Raw genomic sequence first — 18,489 nt, forward strand, 5'->3', positions numbered from 1 at the left:
ACGAGCGCGCGCCACCCTGCAGGCTCTAATTTTTATTCTTTATTTGGAAAGAGTCTCAAAGGGTCTCACTAAATAGTAGCTAAGGCTGTCCGCGAACTGCGATCCTCCTGTCTCAGCCTCCTAAATGCTGAGATTATGAGCTTCTACCACCATGCCTGGCTTACTTTTTAGTTTTTATTTTTGAAACAAGGCCTCACTGAGTTGCAGAGGGCCCCACTAAGTAGCTGAGGCTGTCCGCGAACCGCGATCCTCCTGTCTCAGCCTCCCGAATGCTGGGATCGCAAACGTGCTGGGATCGCAAGCATGTGCCACCACGCCCGGCTTTGGGGTCTGTCTTGGAATCAGCTGCCTCTGGGCTCCACCAGCAGTGCCGCAGATTGAATGAGTGAATGAGAGCTGGAGCAGGGCGTGGCAGTCAGGAGGCTGACAGGAGCGTCACGTTTCCAGCCGGTCTCAGCACTTAGTAAAGGCCCCGTTTGCCGGAGCCAGCAAAGGTACAGGTTCCGAAGAGAGGCGTGAGGACGAAGAATTCAACTCTTAAAGAATATGATTCCAGCCGGGCATGGGGGCGCACGCTCGTCATCCCCGCGCTGGGGAGGCTGAGACGGGAGGATCGCACGGGTTCGAAGCCAGCCTCAGCTACTTAGTGAGGCTCTCAGAAACTCAGTGAGACCCTGTTTCCAAATAAAATAGAAAAAGTAGGTCTGGGAGTATAGCCCGAAGGTAGAAAGCCTCTGGGTTCCACCCCCCGTACCACCAAAAAAACAAACAATATGATTCCAAGAATATTTTAATTCTAATGGGGGTGGGGGGCAGCCTACCATCTCTACTGGCCGACCCCTGCTCCCGGGTCAATATTCTCTATTGGGCTGACAATGGGTTTATTTCTAGAGGTATTTTTAGAGTTACAGGTCAATCAGTATCCTCGTGCTGTCACCACCAGAATACAATAGAGACCAATCCAAAGCCCACACATTGCAGTTGGTCAGTCAGCACCCTCCTGCCATCACCACCTGACTTCTCTCAGACCTTTTACTTTGAACCTTCTATGACCCAAACCTTGTTGACTCTGGGCGAAGGACAGTCAGTGAGTCAGAAATATTCTTTTAGGGGAAAACCTTAATGGCTTCCAACACCCTTTTCCAAATACAAAATAAAATCGAGCCGGGCGTGCTGACGCATGCCTGTAATCCCAGCATTTGGGAGGCTGAGACTGGAGGATCGCGGTTCACAGACAGCCTCCGCTACTTAGTGAGGCCCTTTGCATCTCAGTGAGACCCGGTTTCAAAATAAAGAATAAAAAATAGGGCAGGGAGCCAGGTGTGGTGGCGCACGCTTATAATCCCCGCGCTTGGGAGGCGGAGACAGGAACCCCAGTACCACCCAAAAAAAAAAGATATATAATATAGGGCAGGGGGTGTAGTTCGGAGGTCAAATGCCCCTGGGTTCCATCCCTAGACCCGCAAAATCAATCAATCAATCAATCAATCAATCAATCAAATCAAATCGGGCTGGGGATGTATCCTATAGATAGAATGCCCCTGGGCTCCATCCCTAGTACCACACATAACACCCAAAATAAATAAAACAGCTGGGCCTGGTGGCGCACGCTTGTCATCCCAGCATTTGGGAGGCTGAGACAGGAGGATCGCGGCTCACGGCCAGCCTCAGCTACTTAGTGAGGCCCTCTGCAACTCTGTGAGACCCGGTTTCAAAATAAAGAATAAAAGATAGGGCTGGGGTTGTAGCTCGGAGGTCGAATGCCCCTGGGTTCCATCCCCAGCACCATAAAAAAATAAATTAAAAAAGCAGAATGAAAGAGTACTAAAATGATATATCAACTCTTGTTTCCTGAAGGGAAAAAGAAATATTTGACAACCAGCTGCTAGAAGAACGGCTGCGACGTCACCGGTGACGCCCGGGCTCAGTCCGGCCTCAGTTCGCAGCTGGGCGCGGCCCGGCCCCTCCACTGTGCCAGGCCCGGACAGCGGCCCCCGCCTGCCGACTCCGGACCCTCCGTCCCCGCGTGATCTCACCGCCCCGCGGCCTACGCGTGCTCAGCCTCAGAGCAACCCCGTTCGTGTGTCACTCCCCGCGACTGTGGTTTGATTGGAGGGGCGCGTGTTTTGTTTTGTTTTGATGTTCAGCGTTACCTCCAGTATTAAACAGTTTTTACAGAGCCTGAGGTGAGCACGTCCTTCCAGGAGCAGAGATGTGTTTCTCTAGTCTCTGCTTGTCTCCCTTCCCCCTGGCCCTTCTGGAGGCGACTCTGCCACTCGCAATGCAGGGCAGGAGGAGCCGTCTCTGGGAGAGGTGGACCCAGGCAGGCGGCGCCCTCCTGCCGCCCCTTGCTGGGAGGCTGCGCTGCAGGCCCAGCACACCTATTCTTTTTCTTTTTCTTTTTGTATTCGGGATTACCCCCAGGGGTCTTCCACCTCCAAGCCACATCCCAAGCCTTATTTTATTTTATTTATTTATATATTTTTTGCAGTACTGGGATTGAACCCAGGGGCATTCTACCTCTGAGCTATACCTTATTTATTTATTTATTTATTTATTTATTTATTTATTATTTTTGTGCTGTTCAGATGGAACACAGGGGCCTTCCACCTCCATGCCCCACCTCCAGACCTATTTTATATTTTCTCTGAAAGCAGGGTCTCACTAAGTTGCTGAGACCCTCACTCAGTAGCTGAGGCTGGCTTCGAACCTGCGTGATCCTCCTGTCTCAGCCTCCCAAGTATTGGGATTACAAGTGTGCGCCACCACGCTTGGCTTATTTTTTATTCTTTATTTTATTTTTCTGTGGTACTGGGGGTGGAACCCAGAGACTTTTCTACCTCCGGGCTATACTCCCAGACCTATATTTTATATTTTATTTGGAAACAGGGTCTCACTAGAATTTTTTTTTTTTTTTTTTTTTTTTAGTGTAGTACTGGGGATGGAACCCAGGGGCATTCTACCTGGAGCTACACTCCCAGCCCTGTTTTTATTCTTTATATTGAAACAAGGTCTCACTGAATTGCGGAGGGCCTCACTGAGTAGCTGAGGCTGGCCAAGAACCTGTGGTCCTCCTGTCTCAGCCTCCCAAGTACTAGGATTACAAGTGTGTGCCACCACGCCCGGCTCACGGGGCTTTTTATTTTGAAACTTTTTTTTTTTTTTTTTTTTGCGGGTCTGGGGATGGAACCCAGGGGCATTTGACCTCCGAGCTACACCCCCTGCCCAATTTTTTATTCTTTATTTTGAAACCGGGTCTCACTGAGTTGCAGAGGGCCTCACTAAGTAGCTGAGGCTGTCCGCGAACCGCGATCCTCCGGTCTCAGCCTCCTGAATGCTGGGATGACAAGCGTGCGCCCCCACGCCCGGCTCTGAAACAGATTTTCAATAAATTGCTGAGGTTTGCCAAGGCTGGCCTTGAAGCTGTGATCCTCCTGTCTTCATCTTCCAAGTGCTGAGATCACAGGTGTTTACCACCGTGGCCAGCAGTAGATTATTTGTTCTAAGTGGACACTGGTGGCTGTGAGTGGAAATCAGTGCCGGCCAAGTGAATTTTCCGACTGTAATGTGAGACAAACGAGAAAGCAAGAGCTTGTCCTGCCAGGAATGGGGCACACTCCTGTGATGCCCGTATCTGGGAGGCTCTCAGTAAGATGGCAGGCTGAGACCAGCCTCAGCAGTCGAGCAAGGCCCCAGGCAAGGAGCAAGCCTATTTCAAAACCCACATCCTCAGTACAGAAAGTAAACATTTAGCCGGGCATGATAACTCACACTTGTAATCCTAGGACTTGGGAGGCTGAGACAGGAGGATCACAGGTTTGAGGACAGCCTCAGCAATTTAGTGAGGCTCCCAGTAACCCAGGGAAACCCTGTTTCCAAATAAATAAAATCGGTCTGGGGTTGTAGCTTAGAGGTTCAATTCCCAATACCACACACAAAAAAATTTTTTTGGTCTGATATGGTGGGATATACCTGTAATCCCAGTCCTTGAGAGGCTGAGACAGGAGGATCACAGGTTCGAGACCAGCTTTGGCAGCTTACAGAGGCCCTCAGCAACTTAGTGAGAGCCTATTTGAAAATAAAAAGCCAGGTGTAATGGCGCATGCTTGTAATCCATCCCAGTTCTTGGGAGGCTGAGATGGGAGGATCACAGGTTCAGGGCCAGCCTCAGCAACTTCGTCAGGCCCTCTGTTATTTAGTGAAACCCTGTTTTCAAATAAAAAATAAAATACGCCGGTCGTGGTGGCGCACGCTTGTAATCCCAGTACTTGGGAGGCTGAGATAGGAGGACCCACGTTCGTGGCTAGCCTCAGCTACTTAGTGAGGCCCTCTGCAATTTAATGAGACCCTCTTTCAAATAAAGATTAAAAAATAGGGCTGCAGATGTAGCTCAGAGGTAGAATGCCTCTGGGTTCCATCCCCAGTACTGTACACACATACAAAAAAAAATAAATAAAAAATAGGGCTGGTAGTGTAGTTCAGAGGTACAATGTCCCTGGGTTCCATCCCTAGTACTGTAAAATAAATAAATAAATAAATAAATAAATAAATAAATAAATAAATAAGGCTGAGACCCGGGCATGGTGGCGCACGCTTGTAATTCCCGCGCTTGGGAGGCTGAGACAGGAGGATCGCATGGGTTCGAAGCCAGCCTCAGCTACTTAGTGAGGCTCTCAGCAACTTAGCGAGACCCTGTTTCCAAATAAAATAGAAAATAGAGCCGGGCGTGGTGGCGCACGCTTGTAATCCCCACACTTGGGAGGCGGAGACAGGAGGATCGCGCAGGTTCGAAGCCAGGTGCACTGGCTTAAGAGACCCTGTTTCCAAATAAAAAATAATATAAAAATAGGTCTCAGAGTGTAGCCCTAAGTTAGAAGGGCTTCCAGGAACCCCAGAATCTCTCTCTCACACACACACACACACACACACACACACACACACACACACACACACACACACACACAGAAAAATAGAAAATAGGTCTGGGAGGCTAGCCCTGAGGTAGAAAGCCTCTGGGTTCCACCCCCAGTACCACCAAAATAAAAAATAGGGCTGGAGGTGTAGCTTAGAGATAGAATGCCCAGTAAAACACACACACACACACACACACACACACACACACACGCACGCACACACGCACGCTGGGGTTGTAGCTTGGAAGCAGAGCATCCCTGGTTTAATTCCCAGTACCAAACACAAATTGGCATGTGCGAGGCTGCGGGTCCACCCTCGGCCTCTGTCCGCCGCCCAGTGCTTCTCATCCCTCTCCGTCCTCCCTCCGTCCTTGCTGGTCCTCCCGCCTTCAGAAGCACTCCCGCTGGGCGGCAGGCGACCCTTGAGCTGGGCTCCTCCTGTGCTCCGTCCACCTGGACCCCCAAGGCCTCATCAGGCAGCCATGTACTGGCCGCACCCGACTCTGTTCACTGTAAAGAATCACTCCGAGATCTCGTGGGACACGGGTTCTCACCTGGCGTCTGTGGCTCGGCTGAGCACGTCCAGGTGTCCTTTCATGGTGGGTCAGAACGCCACAGGTGGCCGGGGTCACAGGCGGTGCCCCTGTGTCTTGGCCTCTGACCTCTGGCCTCTCTGGGGGCCCTTGAGCTCCTGACCTCCCAGCGCTGACTCTACTCTGTCTGTCCTGGAAGACAGCAGCCCCCACCGCCCGCGTCGTGACAGCCACGTGCCGGGATCACACAGCTGTCAACCGGCCGGGGTCACACAGCTGTCCAGGGGAAGGCGAACCCAAAGACATGGCCCAGGCCGGGGAGGCACACGGCTCTCAGCCCAGTACTTGTGAGGTGGAGACAGGAGGATGGCAGATTTGAGAGCGGCCTCAACAACTCAGACTCAGCAACCTAGTGGGGTTTTTTTTTTTGGGGGGGGGTCTGGGGATGAAATCCAGGGGCATTCGACCTCCAAGCTATACATTTTGATTTTTATTTGCAAATGGGTCTTGCTGAGTTACCGGTAGCCTCACTAAATTGCTGAGGCTGGCTTCAAATCTGTGATCCTCCTGGCTCAGCCCCCCAAATACTGGGATTAGGACTGTGTAGCTGAGGCAGGATTGCAGGTACAAGACCAACCTCAACAATTCAGCAAGAGTCTTAGGCCGGTTCAGAACAGAGTTCAAGTCCCTAGTACCAGACACAGTTATAGTCAGTGGGATGGACAGGGTGCTTCCAGGATAAGGAAAAGCAGACTTTGGAGTTGCTGGGAGTATTAGATCAATTTGGATCGGACACAAAATCAGTCTGGTGAGTCAAAAACTCCTGCCGAAACCCGGGATCGAACCAGGGACCTTTAGATCTTCAGTCTAACGCTCTCCCAACTGAGCTATTTCGGCTCGAGGACTCGGACGTAATCTCACTGCGACTCCGCCCCATACTGCATCACTCTGCGCATGCGGAGCTTGCTGCGCGCGCGCTGAGTGCGCATGCCTCGTAGGACTCTGCTGGGAGGTTTTTCTCATCGTCGTCTCTGTGGCGCAATCGGTTAGCGCGTTCGGCTGTTAACCGAAAGGTTGGTGGTTCGAGCCCACCCAGGGACGCGCTGAAATTATTTTGTTTCCTGGGTTTAAAAGAAGGAAGCCTCCCTTTTTGCTTTTGCAGCCCTTCCTCTGACGTCCTAGCTCCCGGTGCCCGCGGGTGGGTGGGTGGGTGGTCGAGCACGCGCGCGGCGCGGGCACGAGCGCCGAGGCGGTAAACGCGGCGGAACGACAGGGCCGGAGGTCTGGTTTCCGCTCGGACTTCCGGGCCGATTTGGGTGACGGCCCCGGGCGCCCGGAGCGCTACGGAAGCCGGACCGCAGAGGTTGTCTGAAGGCCGAGGGCACCATGGCGGCGCTGGCGGGTGAGCGCGGGCCGGGGGCGCGGGGCGCGGGGTCTGGCCGAGGCCGTGGCGGGCGCGGCGCCCTGGTCTGCAGCCCGGGCGGGTGGGCAGGCTCCAGGCGGGAAGGTGGGGTCGGGGCCCAGCCTCGGGGCTGCACGCGCGAGGCCAGGACGCGCTCTAACCCCTGGAGCCGGGCGTCAGCCACCGACTGGCTGCGGACTGCGGGGCCGGGCAGTGATGGGACCCAGGCCCCGGCCACCGCCTGCCCTCGTGCCCTCCTCGCCAGCCCTGGGCCGCGTGGGCACCGCGCCCTCGCACTGCCGCTCTTCCCGCCTGCCCTCCGGGGCCGCGTTCTGACCTCCTGTGGACCCCCTCAGATCAAGCCATTAAATGCATGGAATAGAACCCCTCGGATTGCACAGAAGGCCCGCAGACTAAGACGCAGTTGTCAGATGCTGTCTCAAAATCTGACTGCGGAGCCGGGCGTGGCGGCACGCTTGTCATCCCGGCACTCGGGAGGCTGAGACAGGAGGATCGCGGTGAGGACAGCCTCAGCCACGTAGCCCTTTGCTACTCAGTGAGACCCTGTTTCAAAATAAAGAGTTACGAATAGGGCTGAGGGTGTAGCTTAGAGGTAGAAAGCCGCTGGGTTCCACCCCCAGTACCGCAAAACAACAACTTGAAATCCCAGTACTTGGGAGGTGGAGACTTGGGGGACACAGGTTCGAGAACAGCCTCAGTTACTTAGGCCCTCAGCAACCTAGTGACACTGTATTTCAAAAGCCGAAAAATCGCCGAGCGTGCTTATAATTTGGGAGGCTGAGACAGGAGAATCGTGGTTCGCAGACAGCCCCAGCTACTAAGTGAGACCCTCTTTCCAAATAAAGAATAAAAATTAGTGGGTCAGAGGTAGAATGCCCCTGGTTTCCATCCCCAGTAGTGCAAAAATAAATAAAATAAAAAGGGGATGTAGCGCAGAGATAGAACACCCCCTGAGTTCAATCCCCAGTACTGGGCAAAAAAAAAAATTTTTATATATATATATATGTTAGGGGTGTAGCTTGGAGTTAGGATGCCCTTGGGTTCCATCCCCAGTAGGGCAAAAAGAAAAGAAAAAAGTTGTTTATTTTCTGTAAACTGCCCCTTCGTGGCTCTTTTGAATCTTCACCTGAGGCCATTTGGTAAAAATGTCCAGTCCAGCCAGGCGTGGTGGCGCACACTTGTCATCCCCGCGCTTGGAAGGCGGTGACAGGAGGATCGCGCAGGTTCGAAGCCAGCCGCTTTGAACTTAAGAGACCCTGTTTCCAAATTTAAAAAAAAAAAAAAAGTGTAAAATAGGTCTGGGAGTGTAGCCCGGAGGTAGAAGGGTTTCCAGGAACCCCAGGACCACCAAATATAAAAATAAAAATGTCCAGTCCAGGCTGGCTGTGGTGGTGCATGCTTATAGTGTAATTCCAGTACAGCACACGTTCAAGGCCAGCCTCAGCATCTTAGCAAGACCCTGTTCCCAATTAAAAACTAAAAAGCCGGGCGTGGTGACACACACTTGTAATCTCAGCATTTGGGAGGCCGAGACCAGAGGATCGCGGTTCGCGGCCAGCCTCAGCTACTTAGTGAGGCCTTCTGCAACTCAGTGAGACCCTGTTTCAAAATAAAAATATAAAATAGGGCAGGGGGTGTAGCTCGGAGGTCAAATGCCCCAGACCCACAAAAATAAATAAATAAAATAGGGTTGTGGCTGTCACTCAGAAGTAGAATGCCCCTTGGTTCAGTCTCCAATACCAGAAGAGAAAAAAGAAAGCCTGGCCCCAAACCAGGCATCGTGTGTGCACCTGTTGTCTCGGCTACTTGGGAGGCCAAGGTAGGAGGACCCGGCTTCCCAGGTCAGCCTGGGCAGCGTAGCGAGACCCCCCTCCCACACCACAAAGGTCTGATCAGAGGCGTGGGATCTTTACGCTTTAGAGGCACTACACTGTTCTGGGTGCTTCCTTTGTCTCTTTTTTTGATAATGGGGATTGAACCCAGGGACATTGTACCTCTGAGCTACACCCCAGGCTTTTTGTTTTGATACTGGAGATTGAACCCAGGGCCTTTTTACCTCTGAGCCGCTGTACCTCCAGCCATTTTTAGTATTTATTTTGAAACAAGGTCTCGGTAGGGTGTTGCGAGTCCTGCCAACTTCCTGAGGGTGGTCTGGTACCTGTGATCCTCCTGTCTCCGCCTCCAAAGTACTTCAGCACCGCGTCCAGCAAGATCTTATTTTGTCTTTTGTGGTGCTGGGAATTGAGCCCAGGGGCATTCTACATCAAAGCTACACCCTCCAGTCTTATTTCATATGTATTTATTTTGAAACCGAATCTCACTAAATTGCAGAGGGCCAGCCAGGCGTCGTGGCGCAGGCTTGTAATCCCAGCATTTGGGAGGCCGAGACCGGAGGATCGCGGTTCAAGGACAGCCTCAGCTACTTAGGCCCTTTGCAACTCAGTGGGACCCGATTTCAAAATAAAGAATAAAAAATAGGGTAGGTAGGCGGGGCGTGGTGGCGCACGCTTGTAATCCCTGCGCTTGGGAGGCAGAGACAGGAGGATCGCGCAGGTTCGAAGCCAGCTGTGCTGGCTTAGGAGACCCTGTTTCCAAAAATAAAATAGGTCTGGGAGTGTAGCCCGGAGATAGACGGGCTTCCAGGAACCCCAGTACCACCAAAAAAAAAAAAAAAAATAGGGTAGGTAGTTTAGCTCAGAGGTCGAATGCCCCGGGTTTCATCCCCAGACCGATAAAAAAAAAAAAAAAAAAAAGCAGAGGGCCTCAGTAGCTGAGGCTGGCTTAGAACCCGTGAGATCCTCCTGTCTCAGCTTCCCAAGCTCTGGGATTACAAGCGTGCGCCACCATTCCTGGGTTATCCTTTATTTTGAAATAAGTACTTGCTACGTTCCTGAGGGCCACGCTGTTGCTGAGGCTGGCATTCGGCTGCAACCCTGTGGTCTCAGGCTCCGAAGGGTTGGGATTACAGGATTACAGGTGTGCGCGCCCACGCCCGGCTCAGCAGGGCGCTTCTCTGTGAGCTTATCCAGGGCACCCCGTTTTCAGGTGGGAAATCGGGGCCTAGGGAGGGGCAGCTCCTGCTAGCACCCAGGGCTGGGCAGGTGCAGGCCTAAGAAGGCCACAGTCACGGCCTTCCAGGCTTCCAGCCGCATGGGGCCACGGGAACCAAGACCCTGGTCAAGGTCGAGGCTGCAGGGACGGGATGAGAGTGGAGAAGGCGGTGAGCGGCCGCAGTTGGGCCCCAAATCCCAGCCCCAGAGTTTGTGCGGTGTGCCCATCGGCGTGCCCATCCCCAGAACTCATCATCCTGCAGTGTTGGGCTGGCAGTCACGGCGGCGGCGGCGTGGGGCTGGCTCCTTCCGGGGCCTCTCTCCTTGGCCTGAACACGGTGTCATCTTCCAGGGCCCTCACGTCGCCTGCCCTGTGTGTCTGTGTCCTGATGTCCTTTTTTTTTTTTTGGCAGTGCTGGGATTGAACCCAGAGGCATTCTACCTCCAAGCTACAGCCCTATTCTTTAGTCTTTATTTTGAAACAGGATCTCACTAAGCTGCAGAAAGCCTCACGAAGTAGCTGAGGCTGGCCACGAACTTGCGATCCTCCTGTCTCAGCCTCCCAAGTCCTGGTTACAAGCCACGTGCCACCAGTCAGGCTCCTTTTTCTTTTTTTTAACCCCCAGCAGTGAATCCCGGCACACTCTAGCACTGAGCTGCACTTGCAACAGGGTTTCACCAAATTGTCCAGGCTTGCTCAGTCTGGCGATTCTCCCGCCTCAGCCTCCTGATTAGCTGGGCTTGTGGTGTGCAGCACTGCACCCTGGCTCTGACCTGCTGCTTTTCCTTATTTTTGTTTGTTTGTTTTGGGCACTAAGGATTGAAGCTAGGAACATTACCACTGAGCTACACCACCAGTTCTTTTTCATTTTTTATTTTGAAACAGTCTCCCTGAGTTGCTGAGGCTGGCCTCGATCCCTTGATCCTCCTGTCTCAGCCTCTCAAGTACTGGAATTACAAGTGTGCACCGCCATGCTCTGCTACCAAACACTTGTTAAGTGAGATTTGAGGCCAGACCCAGGGTGAGGAGAGCCTGCAGGGAGGCCCCTGCAGGCTGGACCCTGCCAGCCGAGACCGCTGGGGCCTGAGCTTTTGCCGCTGTCCACTCACTGCTCCCTCTCTGTCCTTCTCTCTGCAGCCCCCAGCCTGCTGTGTGTCCGGATCCTCGGCCTGCGGTGAGTGCCTGACCGCCCTCCTCACCCCCTCCCCAGCAAGCTGGGGCAGGACCGGCTGCTCTGTTCACAGCACTTGACCTGCGGGGCCCTCTGTGGGGATGGAATGTGGGTGGCCAAGGCTGGCAGGGCCAGGGTTTGCCCCGTGCTTGCCCTGCTAGCCCTCAGCTCCTACCGCTGCCCGGGCCAGCCTGGTTTCTTACGAGCCCTGGCTGGATGCAGTCACGTGCCGGGCTTTGGACAGCTCGGACAGTGGGAGGACCCTGCCAGGGGAGCTGCTGCGTGTCCTTAGGGCCGGTTCTCAGTGTGCCCTTCTGTAGGTGGTGCCAGGACCATTGTTGCCTGGACGCTCCGGCCCATCGGCCAGCTGGGCATTCCCTGGAGGAAGCGCTTAGTAAGAGTGTGGCCCATTGTCAAGAGGTCGGAGCCAGGGCCCTGTGGCCCTGGGGCTCTGGCCAGTGGTCTGAGGAAGGAAATGGAGGCCGAGGCTGGGTGCATTGGGCACGCCTGTGAAGCCAGTACTGGGGAGGCTGAGGCAGGAAGGAGCACAAGTTTGAAGCCAGCCTCCGAAACCAAAACTGTTTCAAAATACAAAGTACCATAGCGCTGGGGTGTAGCTCGGAGGTAGAATGCCCCTGGGTTCCATCCCCAGTGGCAGAAAGAAAAAAGAAAAAAAAAGAGGGCTGAGCGACATGCGGTAACACACACCTCCTATCAGCCCTTAGGAGGCTGAGACAGGAGGAGCGCAGGTTCGAGGCCAGCCTGAGCAACTTAAGAAGGCCTTCAGTAACTTAGTGACATCCTGTTTCCAAATAAAGCAAATTAGGCCAGGTGTATACCTTGGAGGTAAAGCGGCCCTGGGTTTAATACTTTAGAACCACAACGGAAGATGAAAGAGAGGGAGAGAGACGGGCGCCGCGGGCAGCGGAGCGGGAGGGCCCTGGTTGGGAGCGCTCGCTGGGGCCTTGGATTGCCTCTGACGGTTGCTCCGTCTTCCAGCCGCTCCGGCGTGGGCGCAGCTGTGCAGGCGCGGGGAGTCCATCAGAGCGTGGCCAGTGAGGGCCCGAGCAGGTGAGCTGGCCTCCGGCGGAGGCCACACGCACCCCACACCCTCGCTGCCGCTGCCTGGCCGGCCACGCGCGCACAGAGCCGCGTGTCCCCTGGCAGCCCGCCTGCGGTCCCCAGACGCCCAAGGGCGCTGCTTCCGTCCCGCGGGGCCTGTGGGCCTCGGCTCACCTGGTGCTGTCTGTCCCCAGGGTGCTCCCTATGACCTGGTCTCTGTGGGAAGCCACTGGCCGGTCCCTCTGGGCGGGGCTGTGGGTGGCCACTGCCCCCCTCTGTGGGGCCCACAGAGCTGACGCGCTGTGCCTGTGTGTCCTTCGCCCAGCACCCAGCCTGCCGTGCCCAAGGCCAAGACCCTGGTCCCCAAGCCTGCTGACCTCCCCAGGAGCCGGGGCGAGTACGTGGTGACCAAGCTGGATGACCTCATCAACTGGGCCCGCCGGGTGAGTCCCCGGCGCACCGTGCGACCCGCCGGTCCTGGGCCTCCTCCTAGGAGGCGTGCGCCCCCAGGGCCAGGGGAGCGGCCGGACTCCGCGGGGCCCTTGGCAGCCTGAGACTCCGTGCCGGTTCACCCGCCTCGCGCAGCCACCCGGCCCTGCTCACTAGCCGGAGCTGCTCTCCTTCCTTCTCCCTCAGCCCGGCGAGGAGGCCCGCGGGTCTGCCGTCCTCCTGACCTCTGCGACAACCCCGGCCCTTGTTATTTGTTTTGTTTTGTTTTGTTGGTGGTACTGGGGATGGGACCCTTCTACCTCCAGGCTACACTCCCAGACCTATTTTATTTTTGAAACAGGGTCTCCTAAGCCAGCGCGCCTGGCTTCGAACCTGCGCGATCCTCCTGTCTCCGCCTCCCAAGCGCGGGGATGACAATTGTGCGCCGCCACGCCCGGCTTTTATTTGTATTTTGAAACAGACTCATTACTTGCTGAGGTTGTCCTGGAACCTGTGGTCCTCCTTTCTCAGCTTCCCAAGTACTGGGATTACAAGTGTGTGCCACCATACTTGGCTTCTATTTTATTATTATTATTATTGTTATTGTTATTATTATTAACAGTACTGGGGATTGAACCCAGGGGCACTCTACCTCTGAGCTATACCCCAGCCCTATTTTTTTTTTTTTTTTCAGTATTGGCGATGGAGCCCAGGGGCATTCTACCTCTGAGCAACACCTCCAACCCTATTTTTTATTCTTTATTTTGAAACAGGGTCTCACTAAGTTGTAGAGGGCCTCACTGAGTAGCTGAGGCTGGCTTTGAACCTGCGATCCTCCTGTCTCATTCTCCCAAATGCTGGGATTATAAGTGTGTGCCACCAGGCCCAGCCTAGCCCTATTCTTTAATCTTTATTTTGAAACAGGGTCTCATGAGGTTGCAAAGGGCTTCACAAAGTAGCTGAGGCTGGCCATGAACCTGCAACCTTCCTTCCTCGGCCTCCCAAGTACTAGGATTACAGGTGTGCACCGCCATGCCTGGTTTTGATTTTGTTTTATTTTGCAAAAGGGCCCTGCTAGGTGGCCGAGGGTCTTGCTAAGCTGCTGGGGCTGGCCTCGAACCTGCGATCCTCCTATCGTCCTGTCTCAGCCCCCTAACTACTAGGATTACAGCGTGCGCCACCACACCTGGCTAGCTGATTTTCTTTAACTGGAAAAGTCATGTATGCTAGAAGAGTGGGTCCTTCTCAGTGCCCTCCCTGCAGCCCTCTGCTGCCACGGTGCCAGCCACAGCACCGTTGCCATGCCCTGCGCCCCACACATGTGCACATCTGGGTGTCGGGCTCCATGGGGCCTGGCAGCTCGGCTCAGTGCCCAGCGCTCAGCGTGACAGCCGGGGCTCACAGTCACCCATTGATGGGTGATGCCGGGTCTGCCTTTGTGTGTTTGTGCCACATACACAGTGCCCTTATGAGTGGTGTGCGTGTGTGTGTGTGTGTGGTCCTGGGGGTTGAACCCAGGGCCGTTCTACCTCCAGCTATACCCCCAGCTCTTTTTTTTTGTTTTTTTTTTTTTGGTGGTCCTGGGGTTCCTGGAAACCCTTCTACCTCCGGGCTACACTCCCAGACCCATTTTTATACTTTTTTATTTGGAAATAGGGTCTCTTAAGCCATCGCGGCTGGCTTCGAACCTGTGCGATCCTTCTGTCTCCACCTCCCAAGTGCGGGGATTACAAGCGTGCGCCACCATGCCTGGCTTTTTTTTTTTTTTTTCCCCCAGTACTGGGGATGGAACTCAGGAGCACTCTATCTCTAGCTACACACCCAGCCCTATTTTTTTTTTTTTTTTTTTTTGCTAGTCTGGGATGAAAGAGACCCAGGGGAATTTGACCTCCAAGCTACACCTCCTGCCCTATTTTTTATTCTTTATTTTGAAACAGGGTCTCACTAAGTTGCAGAGGGCCTTACTAAGCAGTAGCTGAGGCTGTTCCCGAACCATGGTCCTCCAGTTTTAGCCTCCGGAATGCTGGGATTACAAATGTGCCATCACGCCTGGCTTATTCTTTATTTTGAAACAGAGTCTCACTGTGTTGCAGAGGGCCTCATTAAGTAGCTGATCTGGCTCTGAACCAAGATCCTCCTTGGCACCACCAGCCAGGTCTTGTGAACATCTTGCTGGAGCTGCACCTTTCAAAACAGGTGCCTGGAGTCGGGAGTGGTGGCGCACACTTGTCATCCCGGCATTTGGGAGGCTGAGACCTGTCCACCCATGGCCGAGGGGTGGCCCATCTCCACTCTGTTGCCCGGGCTGTGCCACCCTTGTTAACACCCGCTGGGCGTGGCTGCTACTTCTGGGTCTCGGATGGAGGCTCAGGGCGAGCAGGATCTGGGGAAGGGAGGTTCCGGCAGGCTGAAGATGTGGCCCTGTGCCATGGGCAGCATCCCAGGGTCTAGACCTGTGTCCGCCATGTGAGGCTGCTGAGCCCCCATGAGGGGCTGGTGTGCCTTAGCGTGCAGGGTGCACCGTTTTGGGGGGCCGTAGGGTGGTCTTGAGAAGCCTGGGAGGCCAAAGCCCCATGGCGTCGGCAGGCTGCCACCCTGGGGGAGCAAGGCTTAGACCTAGGCTGTTCTGCCTGGAAGCCCGCCTGGGCCTCTCCTGATCTGCGCCCACCCTTGTCCAGAGCTCACTGTGGCCCATGACCTTCGGCCTGGCCTGCTGTGCCGTGGAGATGATGCACATGGCGGCGCCCCGCTACGACATGGACCGCTTTGGCGTGGTCTTCCGCGCCAGCCCCCGCCAGGCCGACGTGATGATAGTGGCTGGCACACTCACCAACAAGATGGCACCGGCGCTTCGCAAGGTAGGCCTTGTCCCTTCCCTGGGCTCCAGGCCCCCAGCACACGCCGACCCAGCCCCGTCTCTTCCAGGTCTACGACCAGATGCCGGAGCCCCGCTACGTGGTGTCCATGGGGAGGTGAGTGCGGGCCGCAGCCTTTGCCCCGTGCTCCATCACCCAGGCTCAGCTCACACGGAGCCGCAGGGGCTGCTCTGCTGCTCGGGCGGCTTCCTGGGTGTGCCCCGGGCTGCAGCTGCCACCCGCAAAGCGCTTCCTTCAGTGCCCAGGCCGGGCTGCAGACAGCAGGCCACTGCCTCTCCTTTGTGAGTTTTGGGGCCACACTGTGGGGGGTCTCCTTCCATATTTTCTACTCTGTATCCTTTAGCCTTCTCTTACATATATATATTTTTTCTTTTTTGGCAGTACTGGAAATTGGACCCAGAGGCAATCTACCTCTGAGCTACACCCCCATCCTATTTTTATTCTTCATTTTGGGGCTTCACTAACATGCAGAGGGCCCTATTAAGTCACTGAGGCTGGCCGTGAACTTGCGATCCTCCTGTCTCAGCCTCCCAGGTACTGGGATTACAAGTGCGCCCCACGCCCAGCTTTCCCATATCATTAAAAGCTGCTCGCCAGCCAGACGTGACGGTGCGCGCCTGTAATTTCAGGAGTCAGGAAGCTGAGGCAGGCGGGTCACAGGTGCGCAGCCAGCCCCGGCCGCTTGGCGAGGCCCTCCGCAGCTCAGGGAGAGATGAACAGAACCGGGTTCCATCCCCACTACCGCAGAAATAAGCAAGCGGGGCCGGGGTGTGGCTTGGAGGTAGAACGCCCCTGGACTCAATTCCCAGTTCCACACACACAAAAGAAGCCTCTCTGAACAGTTCACAGTCAGGCCACACGCTGGCTCCTGCCCAGAGAGCCACAGAAGCTTCTGGGCGGCCGGTGGTTTGCTGGTTGCTTGTCTGCAGGCGGGGCTGGGGAGGCCTTGGGGTGGACGGCGGGCTGGGGATCGGCTGTCTCAGGAGCTGCCTCTCGCCCTTCCCCGCAGCTGTGCCAACGGAGGGGGCTACTACCACTACTCCTACTCGGTGGTGAGGGGCTGCGACCGTATTGTGCCTGTGGACATCTATGTGCCAGGTGAGGGCTGTGCCTCCCGCAGCGTGCCCACCGCCCCACCATGCGCAGACTCCTGGGTCCCGGGGAACAGCAAGACCCCAGGCCGGCCCCCCTGAAACAGGAGGATCGCAGGTTCGAGGCCAGCCTCAGCAATTTAGTAGACCCTATTTCAAAGTAAAAAATAAAGGACTAGGGATACTCAGATAGAATGCCCCCGAATTCCATTCCTAGTACAAAAAATAAATAAAAAGTCCCCAAGTGGCAGATGAGGCCCTATGTCTGGGAATCAGATGGCCCTGAAGTGGCCGCTGTCCATCAGTTTTTTGTTTTTGTGGTCCTGAGGATGGAGCCCAGGGGCAGTCTACCTCGGAGCTGCACCCGGCCTGTTTTGTTTTCTTTGGAAACGGGCTCTCGCTAGCTTGATGAGAGCCTCGCTGCTTCCTCCCAAGTGCAAGCGTGCCTCGCCATGCCCGGCCGAGGCTGGCATGTACCTGGGCCTCCCCGGGTGACCCGCGGGTGCGCCCAGCACTGAGGGCCTTCACCTTGATGGTGGCCAGGAAACAGCTCATCCTGGACAGATGTCCAGTTAGCTCTCGTTCTCCACTGTGGGGAAGGAGCAGGGCCAACCCCAGGTCTGGAGAGCAGGCACGTCCGTGGTCAGGGTTCCTGGCGGCCTGCCATCGAGGGCCCACCTCCCGATCCTCTTGGCGCTTGCTGCCTGCACCCGTCTCCCCGGCCCCGTTCTCATCTGTGTGTGTGGCAGGTGCCATCTGTCCCCCACCGAGTTGAGGGTGGGGTGTGGGGCTGGGAGGTCACCTCCTGGGTGCCATCACTCGCTCAGTGGGGCCCCAGGCCGCCCAGGGAGACCCAGCCGGGGAGGACCTCATCCTTCACGGGGCTCTGCCCTCTGAGCTGGGCCAGGTGGCGCGGGCCCCGCCGTCAGGGGCCGCCCTGGACTCAGGCCCGGTCCCCACAGGCTGCCCGCCCACGGCGGAGGCGCTGCTGTACGGCATCCTGCAGCTGCAGCGGAAGATCAAGCGTGAGAAGAGGCTCAAGATCTGGTACCGCAGGTAGCGCGCCGCGGGCCGTGCTGCGCCACCGCCATCCCGAGATCACGAATAAACTGCCCTCAAGTCACCGAGCCGTGTGTGTGGGGGCAGGCGGCTGGGGAGTGGGGTCTCACGCCCGCAGGGCTTCTGCGCCACACGAGCGATTCCCCTGCCAGAGGGTGTGCTTTGGGAAGCAGGAAGCTGGGGCCCCCGGCTGTCTCCTCCCGGCCCCACAGTCGCTGCAGGAAGCCTGCCCTTGTACACACCTCCGCCCAGCCCCTCTGGCCCACCCTGGGAGCAGGGGGACCTTGGGAGCAGGGGCCGTGGCTGGGAGGTGGGGTCTCCGCCCCCTCAAGGGCAGCAGCTGGAGAGAGCCCACCCCTCCTCAGCTGCCTCCTCACCTAGGACAGAGCCTGGGCCCAGCTAGTCCCCTTTGGGGGCCATTACAGCAGGGCTTCGGGGGTCCCCTGGCTGTGTCCCCCCCACACAAAGTGCTCTCTGCTGTCTGAAGCCTGTTCAAGAGACATTCATTCATGTGCGGTTGACCCATATTGTGTAGACCCTGGTTCTCCAAACCCTCCTCGCCTCCCAGTGTGTGTTAAGATGGCCAGGGATAGGCTGGGGGACCCCTGGATCCCGGCAGAGGTGGGAGATGGTGCCTGGCGCAGCCCAAGGACAAAGACCCCCTGAGAAGGGAGGAGCGGCCCAGTCGGAGGGCGTGGGGCACTGGCTCTGTGCTCAGCATGGGGTCCCATGGTGGGTAGATGTGGGTGCCAGGTCAAGGGCTGGTGGGGAGGTGTTGACAGCCCTGGATGACCAGCTGGGCCAGTATCCCCTGGGGACAATGGCGGGGCGGGACTTCCTGGGGTTCTTTGCCATCTCCCACCACCTCCAGGCCTGGCCGC

The 18,489-nt window shown here is 56.0% G+C and overlaps 2 protein-coding genes across 2 annotated transcripts in view; both read left to right on the top strand.

The window, feature by feature from the left end:
* The window catches only part of PWWP3A (PWWP domain containing 3A, DNA repair factor), a gene marked incomplete at both ends in the record, with an annotated part of 29,489 nt that extends 27,574 nt beyond the window's left edge, over window positions 1-1,915 (top strand). Inside the window, one exon of the mRNA XM_080713890.1 lies at window positions 1,858-1,915. Within this exon, the coding sequence (XP_080570016.1) occupies window positions 1,858-1,915 (58 nt within the window). The remainder of the gene's footprint in view (window positions 1-1,857) is intronic.
* A 9,868-nt stretch (window positions 1,916-11,783) lies between these two features.
* NDUFS7 (NADH:ubiquinone oxidoreductase core subunit S7) lies at window positions 11,784-17,609 on the top strand (the record flags this gene model as incomplete). Its single annotated transcript, XM_080713891.1, has 7 exons — window positions 11,784-11,788; window positions 12,091-12,162; window positions 12,479-12,596; window positions 15,261-15,440; window positions 15,508-15,554; window positions 16,468-16,556; window positions 17,512-17,609. The coding sequence occupies 7 exons, from the start codon at window positions 11,784-11,786 to the stop codon at window positions 17,607-17,609; spliced, it is 609 nt and encodes a 202-aa protein (XP_080570017.1).
* Window positions 17,610-18,489: the final 880 nt, after the last annotated feature.

Source organism: Muscardinus avellanarius (genome assembly GCF_963383645.1).
Source record: "Muscardinus avellanarius genome assembly, chromosome: 16".
Classification (NCBI taxonomy): domain Eukaryota; kingdom Metazoa; phylum Chordata; class Mammalia; order Rodentia; family Gliridae; genus Muscardinus; species Muscardinus avellanarius.